This window comes from Thamnophis sirtalis, unplaced genomic scaffold (genome assembly GCF_051295495.1).
Source record: "Thamnophis sirtalis isolate CommonGarterSnake01/CBP01778 unplaced genomic scaffold, rThaSir2_p1.2 scaffold_1, whole genome shotgun sequence".
Lineage (NCBI taxonomy): Eukaryota > Metazoa > Chordata > Lepidosauria > Squamata > Natricidae > Thamnophis > Thamnophis sirtalis.
Window position 1 is genome coordinate 179,787,990 of NW_028261381.1, and position 17,927 is coordinate 179,805,916.

A 17,927-nucleotide genomic window follows, 5' to 3' on the forward strand; every position below is an offset into this window, starting at 1 on the left:
TATTCCTGGGCCAGAGCATGTTTCCCTTTTTCTTTGGAAAAGGTTTCTTCCCCAACCAGAGCCAGCCCCCCCCCCACTGGCTGGGTGGGGTTGTTCCAGCCCCTCCAGGCCACCTGCCTGCCACTGTTCCCCATGTGGCTCTCCTGGGTGGTGGGTGGCCGCAGCCTCTGGAGACGGAGCTCCGATGTGGCCCAGCAGGGAAGAGGGACCCTTGATGCCTGCAACCCAGCTGGGACAAAGCCCCTCCAAAGGCCCCCAACTCTCACCTGCTGTGCTCTGCCCTGGCTTCCTGGAGGGGCTCCCGGGCAGCCTCCGGAGGGGGGGTTAGAGAAGGGCCTGGACAGGTGATGGGAGGCAAGAGTGGAGCTCAGAGAGGCCAAGAGGACCAGGAGTCTGGACAGAGAAAACGATGCAAGGAAGATAATAAAGAGAAATATTAAGGGGAGAAAAGAGAGGGGAGGGGAATGGAGAACCCCAGACTCACCCCCTTCCTTAACAGGTGTTCAACCTTCTGTAAAGCAAGGCAGGGAAATTGGGGCGTCTGCAAATTGTGGGGTTCCCTTTTGTATGCAATTAAAGCTAATATGTCAAAGAAAAGCAGCATAATGCTATACAGACATATGAACAAAAGAGCAAAAACCCGCCATTCTTTCAACATTAACAAAACATCAAAAACTCCTCCCTGCAGGTCTTTGCATGGAATCCATCCCAACCTCAGAGAGACTCAGGAATTCCTCCTCTTCTCAGCTGGAGGAAAGAAACGGTTCAGGTGGAATCCAATTGATGGGAGATGTAGATAGAAAATAATGTTCTGTCACTTATACATGTAATGGCATGAAAGGATTTGTTTGGTTATGATTAGCTTTGATGGCCTCAGTTCCTAGCCTTGCAAGGTAAAAGAAAGACAGAATTGGAGGGGATTCAGGAGACCCTCTACCCTCCCAGTCAAATGCCTCTCCAGTCTCTTCTCCAAAGCCTTCATGGATGGAGCCCCCACAACTTCTGGAGGGACGCCCTTCCACGGATTCATTGTTCTCACTGTCAGGAAATGTCTCCTGGATTCTAGGTCGATTCTCTCCTAGATCAGTTTTGATCTGTCAGTTCTAGTCCTGCCTTTAGGAGCTTTGGGGACTAGCTGGACCCCCTCCTCTCTGTTGCAGCCTCTCAACTGTCGGAAGGCTGCTATCAGGACACCCCGAATCCTTCTCTTCATTAGCCTAGATGGACCCAGTTCCTGCCATTGTTCATCATGCGATTCAGCCTCCAGATCCCTCCTCATCTTTCTTGCTCTTCTCTGCACAGTTTGCAGACTCTCAAGATCTTTTTTGCATCAGGTGACCAAAACTGGATGTAAGATTCGAAGTGTGGTCTCACCAAAGCAGTATGAAGCGTGTATAGCATGCAGCATAAAGAGTATGTAAAGTGTATCCTATAAAGTGTATCAATTATATAGTAGCAAATGAATTCCCAAAAGAAAACAGCTGTAGCTTTAAAGATTTTCCATTTCATTTTTACCACTAAGCCACATGTGCTTTGAAGTCCTTTCAGTGGAGGCTGTAAAATCCATCATGGGTTTCATCAGAGCTCTGAACAACGGAGCTTCTTCCAGGACTCCTAAGAGCGTTGATTTCGCTTCTTCTCCAAATTACAAGGCAAAAGTCTCCAGACTGTTCAAAATTGGCTGCTGAACTGCAGGGAGAAATCTCACCCAAAGGTTGTGCACGACAATGACAGTTGCCGTTTTATTTTACTTATGTTCTTTACACACACACACACACACACACACCAATTTTTAGGTCAAAATTCTCCATTTTGTCTAATGTATCATAATTATTCAAAAATCCCTGCTAGATTTTTTTTTCTGTGAATAAGCTTATTGTATGAGTTTGAAAGACAACATTCCAGCTGCTTGTGTAGGGGTGTCGGCCACTTTCCATTGTGCTAATTGTTTGTGTGTGTGTTTGTGTGTAACTTTGTTGTCTACACTCTAGCTGATTTTCTCACAAAGCCGGGAACTCCTTGAGGAAGACGGGTAGTTCAGAAATGTGAAAAAAAGAAAAAAATTTCCTGGACACAGGATAACCATTGAATCTGACTCTGTCCACTGCCTCAGACATTCAGCCAGACACGGAGTTCCCCACCGGTGTTTCCAAAACCACCAGGAGCCCCCGTGGAGCCACCTGCAAGTCTCCCAGAGTGGACAAATCTCCCCTTGCTTTTCTCCCAGAAATTCTGAGAGATTCTCTTCAGTTCATGATCTCTCTGATCTCGGTCAGTCTCTGGAGTTGTAGGGCCTTCCTGGCCAGCTTCCCCTTTTCCTTCCCTGCGCTGATTATTGTGGTCATTGGATTCATATCTGGGGCTGTTTCTCTTCCCATCCAGGAGGAAAAGTTTTTTTATCATCCCGTCCAATTTCACCCCTCCCTTTTTTTCCTGTGGAGGCACCAGTGGAGGCTTCGGACCCCTTCGCATCCCTGGGACACAGCAAGTTTATCTGTTTCTTTGGGAAAGGTTCCTTCCCCAATCAGAGCCTACCCGAGCACCATCATTCACTTCCCTCCCTGCCTAGGATCAGCTCAGGCAATTCTTCCATCCAGACAAAGGAAAAAGGGAGTTTGGACAGAGCCTCCGGCCAGTCTCTCTACTTTGACACAGGAAGGTCCCATTGACCTCCACCCCAAAGCCAAATTCCCCTTGGCTTCTTGGACACCTCCGGCCATTGCTCAGACGAGCTCACAGCAGGGCCAGAGTGGCTGGGAATTGGGATGGAAGGGACCACAAACCCTCTTAAAGCCTCCCCAGCCACAATTGACTCTTAGACACAGAAACTCCTAAATGGTGCCTTTATGGGGCAGAGGGAAGGGTTATGGGATCAATCTCACAACATTCATCCTATAGGGCTGTCCCAGCTGTTCTCCCTGTTAGCAGATTGAAGATTGTGACTCCTACTCCTAACACCAGTTTCTGTGGAATCAAATGCAGGACCCCAAAAAACCCAACAATCAAAGTTCACTGTAGTTGTTATTTATTCAGTATATACTGGAGGAATTCCCCTCCAGAACCTCACAGTCATATTTGTACATTTCTGGAATGGAGGACAAAATGATACTCATCAATATGCATACCTAGTAGAAGATATAACCATGAATATTCATATTGTTACTATCCTCAAGAAAGAGGTATTGTCTAAATAAAAAGAAACAATCTTTCAGAAATCCTTCATTTATTTGAAAAAATAATTATTTATTTGAATAAAAGTGATTGCCCCATTCATGTATGGAAAATAGTTTGGAGCTCACAAATTCCTCCGTGTCACGTTTCTATATTTCTTCTGGCTGTAAGCTGCTCCTTTGTGTTCAGTTCTGGCCTCAGAAGGATAATGTAGCACTTGGGGATGAAGATGCAGACCAGCAGACCAGCACTGGAGGCCAGGATGGAGAAGACCTGCACAGCCACCATGTATTTCCCTTTGGTGCTCAAGTAGGTGGGCACAAAAGTCACCCAGACACTGCAGAAGACCAGCATGCTGAAGGTGATCAACTTGGCTTCGTTGAAGGCCCCAGGCAGATTCCTGGCCAGGAAAGCCACTGTGAAGCAGATGGCAGCCAGGAAGCCCATGTAGCTGAGGGTGATGTAGAACATGACAACAGCCCCTTCATTGCATTGCAGGATGATCTCTCCAGGCTGAGAGTGGAGGTCAGAATCAGGGAACGGGGGAGAAACTCCCAGCCAAATGGAGCAGATGATAATTTGGACAGCAGAAGAAGAAAGGATGATGGAGTTGGCCAAACTCTTCCCCAACCATCTCTTCACTTGGTTTCCTGGTTTTGTGGCCAGGAATGCCAGCACCACCGTGATGGTTTTGGCCAAGAGAGAAGAAACGGCAACTGAGAAGATGATGCTGAAAACCATTTGTCGGAGAAGGCAGGTGGATTTCCTTGGTTGACCAATGAAGAGAGAAGAGGACAAGAAGCAAAGTAGGAGGGAGACCAGGAGAATGTAGGAGAGGTCCCGGTTGTTGGCTTTGACAAGGGGAGTTTCTCGGTATTTTATGAAGATGATCAAAACAAGGTTTGTGGTTAGGAAGAAGAGTAGTGCAAAAAAGACCAGGATGATGCCCAGATGTTCTTCATAAGACAGGAAGGCTATAACTTTGGGGATACATTGGACTCTGTCCAGATTTGGATATTTATCATCTGGACACTTGGTGCATTTTTTTGTATCTGAGAAACCAAAAAGCAACTTTCTTTAATATTCTGTCCTTTTATCTTACAAGAAATACCTTCTTTGTATAGGCATATGAAGTTAATGGAAATTCTAGGAAGTTAATTATTTCCTGTGTAATGTGTAAAATCTTCATAGAAACCTACATTATTACAGATTAATAATGAATCATATAATCTTTTTTGGCAAACATTCTGAGTCTTTTCACATGACAGTTAGTATACTGTGCTTGGGGGATATCTACAGTATCTTTTAACATCTGGAAGCAATCTGGAATTAAGGAGAAACTTCCTATCAGTGAGAGCAATTAACCAATGGAACAGTCAGCCAGTGGTGGGTGTTTCAACATTGGAGGTTTTTAAGAAGAGATTGGACAGTCACTTGTCTGAAATGGTATCAGGTCTCCTGCTTGATCAGGGGGTAGCTCTAGAATACCTCCAAGGTCCCTTCAAGCTCTCTTCTGATTGACTGATTGATTGATCGATCTACATGACTAGCAGGATATTTGTGCAATGAGTTGCCCCCATAATTATCCACAGCACCACATTATGGACCATCTCAGTGACACCTTCTCAGTGATCCTCAAGGGGAAATCCAATATACAGTGAATTGCAAGGTCTTTCAGAAGGTGGAGCTAAAATAATTCATCAAGTTTCAAAGAACTCAGATGTTCCTAGAAAGGTGAACTTAGCAGCACATATCCAGACTAGAAAGCAGGAGAGATGTTTCCTCTGCTATTAGTAAAGCTTGCCCAGTCTTCCACCCCTCCTCCCATCTCTTCCCAGCCCCTCCTTCAAAGTCTTTTTGGTTTATTTCCTTTTAGATAAGAAATTGTGCAGGTTAAAAAAAAAGAACAAGACATGAGCTTCAATCTGTTTTTTAATTTTCATGGAACGCATCTGGGTGGATCCAGTTCCACAAAGCCTCCCATTTTCCTCAGTGTCACCCACCTTTCTGAGTGGAAAAGGTCCCCTCCGGACAAGGAACACAGTTATAGCAGCAAAATGGCTCTCCTTCTCGAGCCCTCTTGACAAATCCAGGATGACAACTTTCCACACATTTGGACTGAGGCAGAGGCTAAGCAGAAAAAACAAGAAATGGCAAAGAAAACATGTTAGGACTCTCCGTCCATGGAAAATGGAGGGAGAAATGGATGAAGACAAGTAGCCTCTGGTCTTCATTGAGGTAAATATGAAATCTCCGACTTCTTCTAAACAGATGCAGGAGGTAGAACAACCAGCAGATTCTTCATTTAGTTCCTCCATTTTGCTTTTGGCATTTAACATTATAATAAAGGACTTTTAAAGTTTGGAGGGATGTAATTGAAAAAAAGATTTACATATAATGATATATTCATATTAAAATGAAGAATAAAGTTTACTGTAAAAGATTTAGGAAACATTTATTCCATTAGATTTTTTTAATATATAATAAAACTGTGATAAAGAAAGAACCTCTGACCAGTAAGATCTTGAAAGAGTTCCATAAAACATGGCAAAGCCCCTCCGCTTACTGTAGGTCCCGTCTGTTGAAGAACTACAATCAGATAACAGTTAACAGGATGCCAACCACCCTGGAGACTCTAGGCTTTGCCCACTTGAAATGGGATCTCAGACTTTGGAAAATGGAGAAAAGACACCAAAATTTACCTCACCTTATTCAGCAACTTCAGCTGTAAAAGAGCAGCTTGATTGATAGAAAGTCTCTGTCTTTGAAAATACGCCAGAGTCTCAAACCTGGCACCCTCCTTAGGGAGAACCAAGAAGCCCAAAATGAACAGATCTGCTGTTCTCGCTCCATTTTGGTCCAAGTACAGTTTTCTCTGAGAAATATTGCAATATTCGTTCTTCTCCAGAAAGGGATGAAACTAGAATGGAAACATCCAGGAATTTGAAAAGCAAGAAACTTTGTATCTTATCACACATTGAATCTTTCTTCTATAATTGTCTTATCTCTAAATATGGTTAAATAGGATACAAATACTGCTATTGTCTTCATAAGTAAACAAAAAAGTTTGAGAAAAAATTGTCAATCATATATTGACAAAATATAGAGATACTATAATTGACACAATTGGTCAATTATAGAAAACATTCTAGAGCAGATGACAAATAAAATAACAGAAAAAAAGATGATACATAAACTCTTTGAAAACAACAGGTTGCTTCATAGAAACCACGGGTTGATCAAGAAGAAAGTTGGCAGGCTCATTTTCTCCCTGGTTATTCTGATGGAAAACACCTCCAGATTTGCTAATTCTACTTGATTGTAATGTGACATTAATAAAATTAGGAAAATCTGAAATCTCCCACCAACTCTTTTCTCACCCTGAAAAGTTAGCTAGGATCATTCTCACATATCATTACACTTCCTAAATAGATTATGGGAACTCTGATGATAGAATTAGATTTCAGTAAAGGACCCACAAACAATTGTGTGATGTGACTGGAAACCTGAGGGGTGGTATGATAACTAAGTGGATAAAAACTGTCTTCAAAATGATACTCAAATAATTTTTAACCCTTTTTAACCTTTCCTATGAAATCTGAAGGTGATGGATATCAATTTGCCATTGGTCGTCACTTTTTCTATGTTGTCATTAACATGGTCATTAATATGATCTTAGAGTAAGCTAATTTAATGTGATTTAAAGAATATAAAGTCTTTCAACTTAGAAGCTTTATTTGAAACTTCATTTAAAAAGTTTGATACAATAACAATGGCTTTAAATCAACTTAAATATAATAATCAGAAGCAAGCAACAATTGTCAAATCAGATGGATTGGATGGATGGACTGGAACTTAATTTGATGCTGGCATCCCTGAAGAAGGAGTATGGTTTGAAGGCAGGCTGCTTGGAAATGGCTGGAGAGGCCATGGACCCTGAAGACTCAAAGTGGACAGAACGGATGACTAATGAAATGGATTCTTTCAAGAAGATTGAAGGAGATTGGGGAATGGACTTGTCATATTTAACTGGAAAACAACTCTTAAGAGCCATTGTGTTTCAATTTACAGGAGGTCCTATGACTTTCGGGAATGGAAAGCAGTTATTGGGAAAGATCCTAATTACAATTTTAAGGAAATGTATTATTATTAAGAATCAAACAAAATTAAGAATAAAAAAATCTTTATTAAAAAAAAAGAATCAAACAAAGATGTTTAACCCTGGACAGATTCTGGATGGATCAGAGGTAATGATTGTGGTGGTCTGAGGTAGATAAGAAGCCCCTGTAAATTATTTGTGAGTTAAATACAATAGCAGATAACAGTTTTGAAGTTTGGAAATTTAAATTTATTGTTGGATTGCCTGTAAATTATATTTTTTTTATACATCATACAGATGACAAGTCAAGTAGTTGGAAATAGATGTGGAGTTTATAATTGTGGACCTATTTTGCAAAGGGGAGAAACCATTATTGCTGTATTGTATTCAACTGGGGGGACAATATGCATGTTTTTGTCTGTTTTTAATGCACATTTTTTAAAAAAAAGATATATCTAGTTTTGTTTTGTCTTTGTAATAGTTTTATTTCCCCAAACTTGTATTTTACCTTTTTGAATAAAATAAAATTTTATAAGAGGAATATCAAGTTTCCAGAAACAATATTTATGTTTAGCACACAGGGAAGGGTGCATAAATAAAAAGCAGTAGAAAAATATCTGATTTTTAGCAATTAGGACTTGACTAACAATAGAGTCTCATATAAGAACATTAATGATTGACTGGAAGAAAGTTGATGAACACCAAATTTGATATGTATGTTTGTGAAAATGATCTCAAAATCGGCATTAACCGGAAACAGAATCTGAGTCAGCCAGGAGATGTTCATGGAAAGAAAGCAAATGCAGCCATAAGAATCTGAGGAAGTGATCCTTCTGGTTTGGGGAGACCCCAACTCAAGGACCAGGTCCCCTTTCAAGCATCAAGCTTGGAGGAGAATTTGTACAAAATCTACATGAACTTTAGGGAAGGACAAGGAAACCAAGGAAGAGATCAAAGGAGCTGCTCTTAGCCTTGAGGGAAGACAACAAGGAGAAGAGCTGAAGATCAGGAGGAGTCTGGGAGCCCCTTTTCCAACTGACATAATCTCTCGGTTGGAGGAGGGAGGATACAGCCAGTGGTGGGATTCAGACGGTCCGGCCCAGTTCGGGGAATTGGTAGTAAAAATTCTCCCTGGCCACACCCCAACCCACCCCACCACTACTTGCCTCGCAGCAGGGACGTGCAGTCACTAGAGGCAAGGGGGGCGGAGCCTCACCCGTCTCCTCAGGAAAAAGAAAGAAATTTAAATATTTTTTTTTAAAATAATTAAAGCCAAGATAGTTGCTACCAGATTCCAGGTCACAGTGGCTTGGTGTCTGCTTAGTGTTAACCAAAGCAGGAGGCGAGAGAACTCGGGGCCTCCTTTCCATAAGGAATTTTTCGCCTTCAAAAAGTTAAGAAAGCGTTAAAAGGCAAAAAAGTTCAGATGCAAAAGAGGCACTAATTCTCCCGCCTCCTGATCTGCAAGCAGCGAATCATGTCTTCTTGAGCACGCTTACGTTGGGCGGGTTATTTCGGAGGGAGTGCTTCAGAGGAGAGGAGTGGGGGAGAAGGAGGAGGTTCGCTCTTTGCTGCAGACCTGGGCGCTTGGCGGCTCCCGCAATGCAAAGTGCCCTGCCGCCTGCACGCCCGCCCGCTGCACCGGCCTGCTTCTCCAGGCTCCGCCGCTGGAAGTCCTGGATCGCCTCTGGGGGAAGGCTGGGTGAGAAGCAGAGCGAAGCTTCTCTGCGGCCTCCCAGCGCTGCGCAGAGGCTCTAGCAGGAGTGCGTGCCAGTGGCCGGCGGCTCGGAGCAGCCCCGGCTGCGAGACAAGCGGCAGCGGCTGCTTTAAGAGCTGCCTTGTCTTGCAGCTAGGGCCGCTCCGGGCCGCTGGCACGCACTCCTGTGAGAGCCTCTGCGTAGTGCCAGGAGGCTGTGGAGAAGCTTCGCTTTGCTTCTCACCCAGCCTTCCCCCAGAGGCGATCTGAGACTTCCAGCGGCGGAGCTTGGAGAAGCAGCGGCCGCAGGCCGGGGCAGCGGGTGGGCGGAGGCACTTTGCATCGCGGGAGCCACCAAGCACCTTTGCTGCAGACCCGGGCGCTTGGCTGCTCCCACGATGCAAATCCCCCCCCCCGCCAAGGCTGACCGCTGCCCTGCTTTGCAAAAGAATGCCCAGCTGAGCCTCTCAGGTATAAACCTCACCGCACGTCACTGCCTCGCAGGCCTCGGCTGCTGCCTTAGAGTCATAGCTGCAGCTGCTCTTTGGCTCCCTTTCCTCAACCATGTGGCCACGCAGCCCAGCCTGTTTATCTGCTTTTGTTGTGGCCTCCTGCTCATCTTCGCCTACTCCCGAACGCCCACCTCAGGATGCTCCCAACTGCTCCAACAGCAGAACAGTAATGTGTTGCATCCACTCTTCACCTTTTTCCTTTTCCTTTCCTTTCTCTTTTCCTTTTTGCTTTCCTCCTCCTTTTTCCTTCCCTTCCATTTCCCTCCCTTTTTCATCCTTTCCCTTTCCTCTTTCCCATTTTCTTTCCTCCCCTTTCCCCTTCCTTTTTGCTTCCCTTCCCTTCCCCTCCTTTCTTCATCCTTTCCTTTCTTTCTTTCCCATTTCCTTTCCTTTTTCTTTTTCTTTCCTTATTTCAAATTTCCTTTCCTTTCTCCTTTCCTTTCCTCTCCTGTCCCCTTCCTTTTTCCTTCCATTTCCTTTCCCTCCCTTCTTTATCCTTTCCTTATTTCCCATTTTCTTTCATTTTTCCTTTCCTTTCTCTTTTCCTTTCCTTCTTTCCCATTTCCTTTTCAATTTCCTTTTCCGTTTCCTTTCCTTTTTCCTCTCCTTTTCCTTTCCTTTATCTTTTCCTTTCTTTCCTTTCTCTTTTCCTTTCCTTTCCTTATTTTCTTTTCCCTTTTTTCTTTTCCCTTCTCTTCCCTTTCCCTCCCTTCTTCATCCTTTCCCTTTCTTCTTTCCCATTTTCTTTTCTCCCCTTTCCTCTTCCTTTTTCCTTCCCTTCCCTTTCCCTCCCATTTTCATCCTTTCCATTCTTCTTTCCCACTTCCTTTCCTTTTTACTTTCCTTCTTTTTCATTTCCTTTTCTTTTTCCTTTCCTTTGTCTTTTCCTTTCCTTTTCTTCTTTCCCATTTCCTTTCCTTTCACCCCACCCTTCCTTTCCTTCCTTCCTGGGGGTCTGAGGGAGAGGGAGGGGACCCCTTTCCTCCTTGCCCCCATCCCCAACATCTGCTCTGATGGCAATTATGGCTAAAAGGCCTTTGGAAGCTGCCCCCTCCCCCTCCCGTCTGCAGAAACTCCTCTTGCTGCAGAATTGGGATCACTCCTGGCTTTCAGGTCATCTTCTCTTGCCCGAGCCGCTCCAATTTCCTCCCTAGCCAGAGGCACCTCCAGCTAAATGCCCCACAGTGGACACCCCATGCGCACGCCCACGCCCCCTGTCAGTGCAATTTGGCCATCGGAAAAGGAGTGCAGGCTTCAGAGCAATGTTTCTTCCAAATATGTTCTGGGGAGCCCCCCCCCCCCGCTGCCCCTTCAACAGGCCAGAAAACACCAGGTGGCCCACAAGGTTGAAAAACTTCTGATTTTCCCCCCTCTCTCCCCCTCTCTCTCATTCTTTCTCTTTCTTTCTCTCTCTCTCATTTTTCTCTTTCTTTCTCTCTCTCTCATCCTTTCTCTTTCTTACTCTCTTTCTTTCTCTTTCTTTCAATCTCTCTCTCATTATTTCTCTCTCATTCTTTCTCTCTATCTTTCTCTCTTTCTTTCTCTTTCTTATTCTCTCTCTCATTCTTTCTTTCTCTCTCTCTCTTTCTCTTTCCTCCCATTCCAACATGTTGAGTAAACAAGCCGCCCACCCTTCCAGCTCCCCGCAAGTCCCCCTCCTCCAGCTGCTCCAGAGAGAGAAGATTGCTTGCACGGAAGAGGCACCTATCCAATTGCACCACCAGCACTGTATCTGCACCCCAGGAAATTAATTAGCCATGCTTTCCTAGGATGTGAGAGACACTGCCAGGTGTTTGGGAAGGACATCAACAACTACCACTAAAAGCAAACAATGGGATGAGGCACAGAGCTGATTGGAAGTCTGTGTGTGTATGTGTGTGTGTGTGTGTATGCACACATGCAAGCATGTGTGCATGTGTAATTGCTGATTTCATCCAAAGGAGTTTTTGTTTCAGGTGGGTCTCCTAGCTTTGGAAGGAGGAAAGGAAGGGAGAGAGAGAGATAAGGGACATACAAGAAAGAAAAGAAAAAAGAAAAAAAGAAAAAAAAAGTATGTTTGTATGTTTATTATACTTGTATGCCGCCCTATTCCTGAGGGACTCAGGGCGGCTAACAAACAAGTGGGGAAGGGGGAGATACAAAAAACAAACAAAGACAAAGAAAAAATACAAAAAAACAGATTAAAAGCAACGCAACAATCACAACAATTCAAGTGGGCTGGGAACTCATCAGCCCCAAAAAAGAAAAAGGGAGAGAAAGAAAGAGGGAGGGATGAGAGGAAGGAAGGGAAAGAAAGAGAGGGAAGGAGGAGAAAGTGAATGATATAGTTGGACTGATGGATTGATGGATGGATATATACATGGGGGGAGGGAGGGAGGGAGGGAGAGAGAGAAAAAAAACGAGAGGAAGAAAGGACACAAACCCTGGCTTCAGAAGACTCTTTGAAAGAGCACAGCAATCTAGGGCTGGAAGGGATCTCAGAGGTCATCTTCTAGTCCAACCCCTGCTCCATCAGAGTTAGAAGGGACCTTGGAGGTCATCTAGTTCAACCCCCTGCTCCAGCAGATCGTCTGGATTATTTTGGTGTCTCTAACAGAGAGGAGAATTGCCAGAAAAGGGAAGGAGTTTACTAGGACAATGCTGCCATGCAGAGGAAGGCAGAGATAGTCCATGAATTATGACAATTGAGCCCAACATTTTGGTTGCTAAGTAAGAGCATTGTTAAGTGAGTTTTGCCAAATTTTACTTAATCCATAATATCTCCTGGCTCTAACAGTCATGTGCAGGATAGGGAAGAGCATCTAAAGGCCTGTGTAATGTTCTAATGTGCAGAAGCTATAGTTAAATGTGTGGCAGAAAGTGGACTCTGACAGGAAGTTCTTCAGCTGGACAGATGTGGGCTCACATGAACCCTGTCTGACAAACCATCTCTGAGATCCTTTTTGGATCAGAACCCCCCTGGGGGGGGGGAATAGGGAAGCGTCTCATCAGACCCAGAGGGAGGCAACAGATCCCTCACAGGTTGGAGATTTAGCCTATGAATTGGAGTTGGGGTGGCAGTCTGCAATATGGCTGACAAGATGCTGGCTTCTTGTCAAAGCAAATGAACAGAGCGTGTGGAAGAGATAAAAGACCGGTAACAAAATTTATCTAATCCACAGCGATAAATCAAACATGGAAAAGGCAAAGAAATCTTGAGAACATAAATAATATTGATGGTCAGATCAGGATTCTTTCAAAAAGAAAGAAAGAAAGGAAGGAAGGAAGGAAGGAAGGAAGGAAGGAAGGAAGGAAGGAAGGAAAGGAAAATGGAGGGTTGAAACACTACCCCCCCCAAAAAAAGCTATTTATTTGAAAAAAATTCAGATAGAAAGGGAGAAAGGAGAGAAGTGACAAAACCACTCAAATATAAACTTGATTTTTGGATTTGAAATAGAAACCAAACACCCTGAAGTATTTAATCTGTTTAAATTTCTTTCAACTAATGTATCTTAACTCCCAAAAAGCACTTCTTATTACTGATAACTGATAACCTAACCGTGACTGTGCGGGAAGTTTTAATTAACCAACTGCCATAAATCAGAATTTGGAAAAGTAGGAGGCAAAGAGAAATACCTCAATCTGGCTGTTTGCAAGTTTGTTCCAAGTGATATGTTGTGAGCAGCTACAATTGACCGGACCCAGAAGGCTGCAAGGGAAAGAATAATAACAGAATAATAACAGAATCAAGAACTGGGAAAAAGGAACACCTTTTTTCTTCTTTTTTTCTCTCAGCAAAAGATTAAGATGGCCCTGAAATACTCTGAAATAAGAACTGTATAACTAACTGTAACTTGGAAGTGGACAAAAATGGGAATTTGAAGAACTACATGAAATTATAAAAAATATGCATAGATCATTAATATCAAGCCTAAATAGAATTCTGAATCCAGAGAAGCAGATATTGCCAGATCCCTAAAAGTGATACTGCCATTCAATTGGGAGGAGGGGGGCCTCAGAATTAAATCACTAGCTGTATCTGTAACAACTGAGTTTTACAATTTTACAACTGGTTTCCTGTCACCGGAAAACTGAAGGTCCCAGTACCTCTGAAGGGATGTTTATGATGGCCATGTGGGATATCTTACTTTAATGTTTAACTAGAGATAGCCATGGGAACATGTGTTATTCAACTCTCAGGGTAGGAGAGTTAAGGAAACATTTTCACACTTGTGTATTGGTTAGAATTTGCATTCGGACAAAGGGGAGGGGTCATTATCAGTTTAATCCCACTTGTATTGCCTAAAGGGCTTCAGATGCTGCTTTGCTTCTAATGGTTTTCCATTCTGCTTGATTAAAGGTTCCTTTTGAAATAATCCATTTCAAGAGTCTTTACTTTCTTAAGTTAGGAGAGGAGCCATTACAGATATTTAAGAAGAATCCAAAGAAGAAGGTGGGCAAGACAATGAAGGAGTAGAAATGGAGGGAAATAAAAAGCAGACAAAAACTCCATTGATCCTGGCAGTGGTGTAGGAAAAATTGTAAAAAGGGGAGGTGTCCCAATAAAAGGGAATAAAAAGCAGACAGTGGTTTTGGAGGTTGTTAGTGGCCTAAGGAAAATTGAAGTAGCAGATTATGCCCCAACAAAAAGAAATATAAAATATCCTTTTGATGGTGACCTGGGGAAAACTGAAGAGAGCGGATGTGTCAAAATAAAGAAAAGGGAGAAGACAGGAACAGAGAAGTGGGACAAAAGATTTACTAGGAAAAAACCAGATAACTAGAAATTGCTATGTGGGAAAATATAAAGTTAAGATAAGAGCTTTATCCCTAAATATGATAATAAAATGGAGTTGCTAACTGGTTGAATATGATAATGGAAAGATAGCTAAATAAAAGTTAAAATATATGGAATATGGATAAATATGAAACTGATATGGGGAGATTGTAAAGCAGAGGTTTGTGATTCACTTTTTTACATGATAATTAAACTGAGTTGTTAATTGATTGAATATTGCAATAGAAGGACAACTAAGCATCGGTCAAAATATATGAAACATGGACATATATAGAATTTTTAAGACGATGAATAAAGTGGGATGTTTACCGCTTGTTATTTCCTATAATAGATTAAGGGAAGTGTAATGAACATTGAACAGCGAGGATTGCCATCTAGAGACAATTAAGGGTAATCTAATACAAGATATGAAAAAATGGAGAGGGAATATGAAATATACCAACAATGGGAAACTATTGAGATAACAAGACAAAATCACAAATTGGGAGTATGTAAGGATGTATAATTATATAAAGAGAATGATAAGAATAGCAGGGAATTGTAACCAGGTCTACATCTCGGCCAAAATTAGGCTGCAGTGTGTGTGTGTTAAAAGCACAATGACTATATATGTATACTTTTCTGTTATATTGTTTTCTTATTAAAAAGGAGGAAAATACAGGTTAAAATAAAATATGAATATTGAAAGAGAATTATAAATACCATCAACATAAAATGGAGCTCACTCAGAAGCTGAAATACACCAAGTAAATGAGATGAAGAGTGGGAAGCAGAGGAGAGAAGTAAAGGAAGAAGAGAGGGATAGGAAAAAGGGCAAGGGGGGGAAGAGCGAAAAGAAAGAAAAGAAAAAAAGAAATAGCAATAGCAATAGCAGTAGACTTATATACCGCTTCATAGGCCTTTCAGGCCTCTCTAAGCGGTTTACAGAGAGTCAGCATATTGCCCCCAACAATCTGGGTCCTCATTTTACCCACCTCGGAAGGATGGAAGGCTGAGTCAATCCTGAGCCGGTGAGATTTGAACCGCTGAACTGCTGATCTAGCAGTAGCCTGCAGTGCTGCATTTAACCACTGCGCCACCTTGGAAAAAAGAAAAAGGGAGAGAGAAAGAAAGAGGGAGGGAGATATAGTTGGACTGATGGCTTGATGGATGGATAGATACATAGAGGGAGGGAGGGAGAGACAGAGAGAAAAAAATGAGAGGAAGAAAAGACACAAACCCTGACTTGAGAAGACACTTTGAAACAGCACAGCAATCTAGGGCTGGAAGGGACCTTGGAGGCCATCTAGTCCAATCCCCTGCCCCAGCAGATCGTCTGGATTATTTTGGTGCCTCTAACAGAAAGGAGAATTGTCAGAAAAGGGAACAGTTTACCAGGACAAGGCTGCCATGCAGAGAAAGGCAGAGATAGTCCTTGACTTATGACAATTGAGCCCAACATTTTGGTTGCTAAGCAAGAGCGTTGTTAAGTGAGTTTTGCCAAATTTTACTCAAGCCATAATATCTCCTGGCTCTAACAGTCATGTGCAGGATAGAGCATCTGAAGGTCGGTGTAATGTTCTAATGTGAAAAAGTTATAGTTAAATGTGTGGCAGAAAGTGGACTCTGGGTGTGTTTTTCCAAAGTGAGGTTGAATGTGCATAGTTTTAGAAGGGCTGTGTATGTGTGTGTGTACATACACATACAGTGTATAAAGTAGATAATGTATCTTTTTGTGTGTCTACACACACACTATACTATGTAATATGTATGTACACATTTGGCATATATTCATAGGATTAAATTGTGTATTTTGGATGTTCATTAGTAGTAAATAAATAGACAGGAAAATTGTATCTTGTTGAGGCGAGGAGAGGCTAGGCAAGCTACCCCTTGACGTGAGTGATGTCAACTTGGCCACACCAACCCAGTCACAAGACCACGAAGCCACGCCCACAAAACCAGAAGTAAAAAGATTTGAATCCCACCTCTGGATGCAACCCTCTTTCAATAACTGACTCATGTTACACACAAACGTAAGATCTGCTCACTATTGTTCCAGAGTGTCAGACATAGAAAAATGAATTCAGTTACAAGAGAGATTTTAGCTGAATGAGGGGAAAAAATATGATAAAAAGATGAGCTGTTTTAAAGCTCAGCCAGTAAAGCAGAGAAGTTCAGTCTCCTCTTCATGGATTGTCTGAATGCAAAGACTGAGCAGCCATCAGTCAGAGAAGCTTTTACTGGGATTCCTGCAGAGAGGAGGGGTTGGGCTAGATGGCCTCAGGGTATCCTCCAAATTTATAAAGGTTGTCATGCCGCAACATGTAACTGTTTTGCTGTTGTTTCTCTAGCCCCACCTAGTGGCTGGGGGCAGATAAGCATAACTGTTGTGTTCTGAGCTTGCGCTGACTAAAACTTTAAGCGGGAAGCGCTCGACAGCTGATTGGCTGATCGTTTGACAGCTCCGGTATAAATAGGGAGCTGTCCAAACGAGCAGCGCGCGTTCCTATCTAAGCCGGTTCTGAAGTGTTAGCTTGTACTTAAGGGAATAAACTTGTTAGCCTTTTATTCCTGTCTCCGCCTCAGTTCTTCTGGCTACCCACAGGTCCTTGGTACACACCACTGGTGACGAGGATGGGATCGCCAAACTGAGGTGCGAGAAGCTGAAGTCACTCACTGCTGAAGTCACTCGCTGAGTCACTAGAACCGCGCTTTTAATTCTACTGCGACGAGACGTCGCTGGCTCTGACAGGAATGGCCACGTTAAACTTCGCGCCATTCAACTATGGCTCTGAGACTTGGGAGTCTTACACGGCTCGGTTTGAATGTTTTTTTTATTATTATTATTAAATGTTTTTTTTAATTTTAGTTTAAAACTGGTACAGCATCTTTCTTAATATATCAATCAATTACAGATAAGTTTTGGTACATCTCCTCCACAGTCAACCAACATAACTCATATTAACTCAAGCATTATTATATATCCATTTTCATTTAACTGTGATTATTATTTAGAAATATTGGTAGGAGTAATAATCTTGAACAAAAAGAAAAAAAAGAAAAAAAGAAAAAAGGACAAATAGAAAATAAAAATTAAAATAAAAGATAGTGAATAATACAAAAAAAGACAAAAACGACAATCAGGAAAACAAAACAAAACACAAGTGTCTACTATGAAAAAAGAAGAAGTATATCAACAGGTTACAACATGTTTTGGTGCTTCTCTTCCATTAATTCATATTGATTCAAATATCTTAACTCGAATATTTACCATATCAACATCATTATACCTTCAGTTTGAATTATTATGGTTATTTAAACATCCTTCATCCTTAGCTATGCTAAAGAATTAGTCCATAACACATGCTGGCAATTCATTTACTTATTTGTAAAATCCTCTATTATCATCAAATCCTCATATCCTATTTTAGCTAAACATCCATAATATTCAATTATATCATATATCATAACATTTTCCCAGTATTGATTAACATTTGATTGTATGAATTTTATTTGGTTTTTTAATAGTGATAATTATTGTAATTAATACTCTTTATGTATAGTCTAAAGGTGTTTTCTCATATCCAATTGTTAGTTATCATATCAACTCCACAATATATACATTACTATCAATATCAATTATTATTCAGCTATATCTGTTACAAGAAAAAGCAATTAGGTTTAACTAGT

The 17,927-nt window shown here is 42.0% G+C and overlaps 1 protein-coding gene across 1 annotated transcript in view; it reads right to left on the minus strand.

Moving 5' to 3' along the window:
• Positions 1 to 3,312: 3,312 nt before the first annotated feature.
• Positions 3,313 to 17,927, minus strand: part of LOC148049940 (vomeronasal type-2 receptor 26-like) — a 31,077-nt gene continuing 16,462 nt past the window's right edge. Inside the window, exons 4-6 of the mRNA XM_087703398.1 lie at positions 5,879 to 6,091; positions 5,175 to 5,301; positions 3,313 to 4,223 (exon numbers count right to left, since the gene is read on the minus strand). Coding sequence (XP_087559524.1) covers positions 3,313 to 4,223; positions 5,175 to 5,301; positions 5,879 to 6,091 — 1,251 coding nt within the window. The remainder of the gene's footprint in view (positions 4,224 to 5,174; positions 5,302 to 5,878; positions 6,092 to 17,927) is intronic.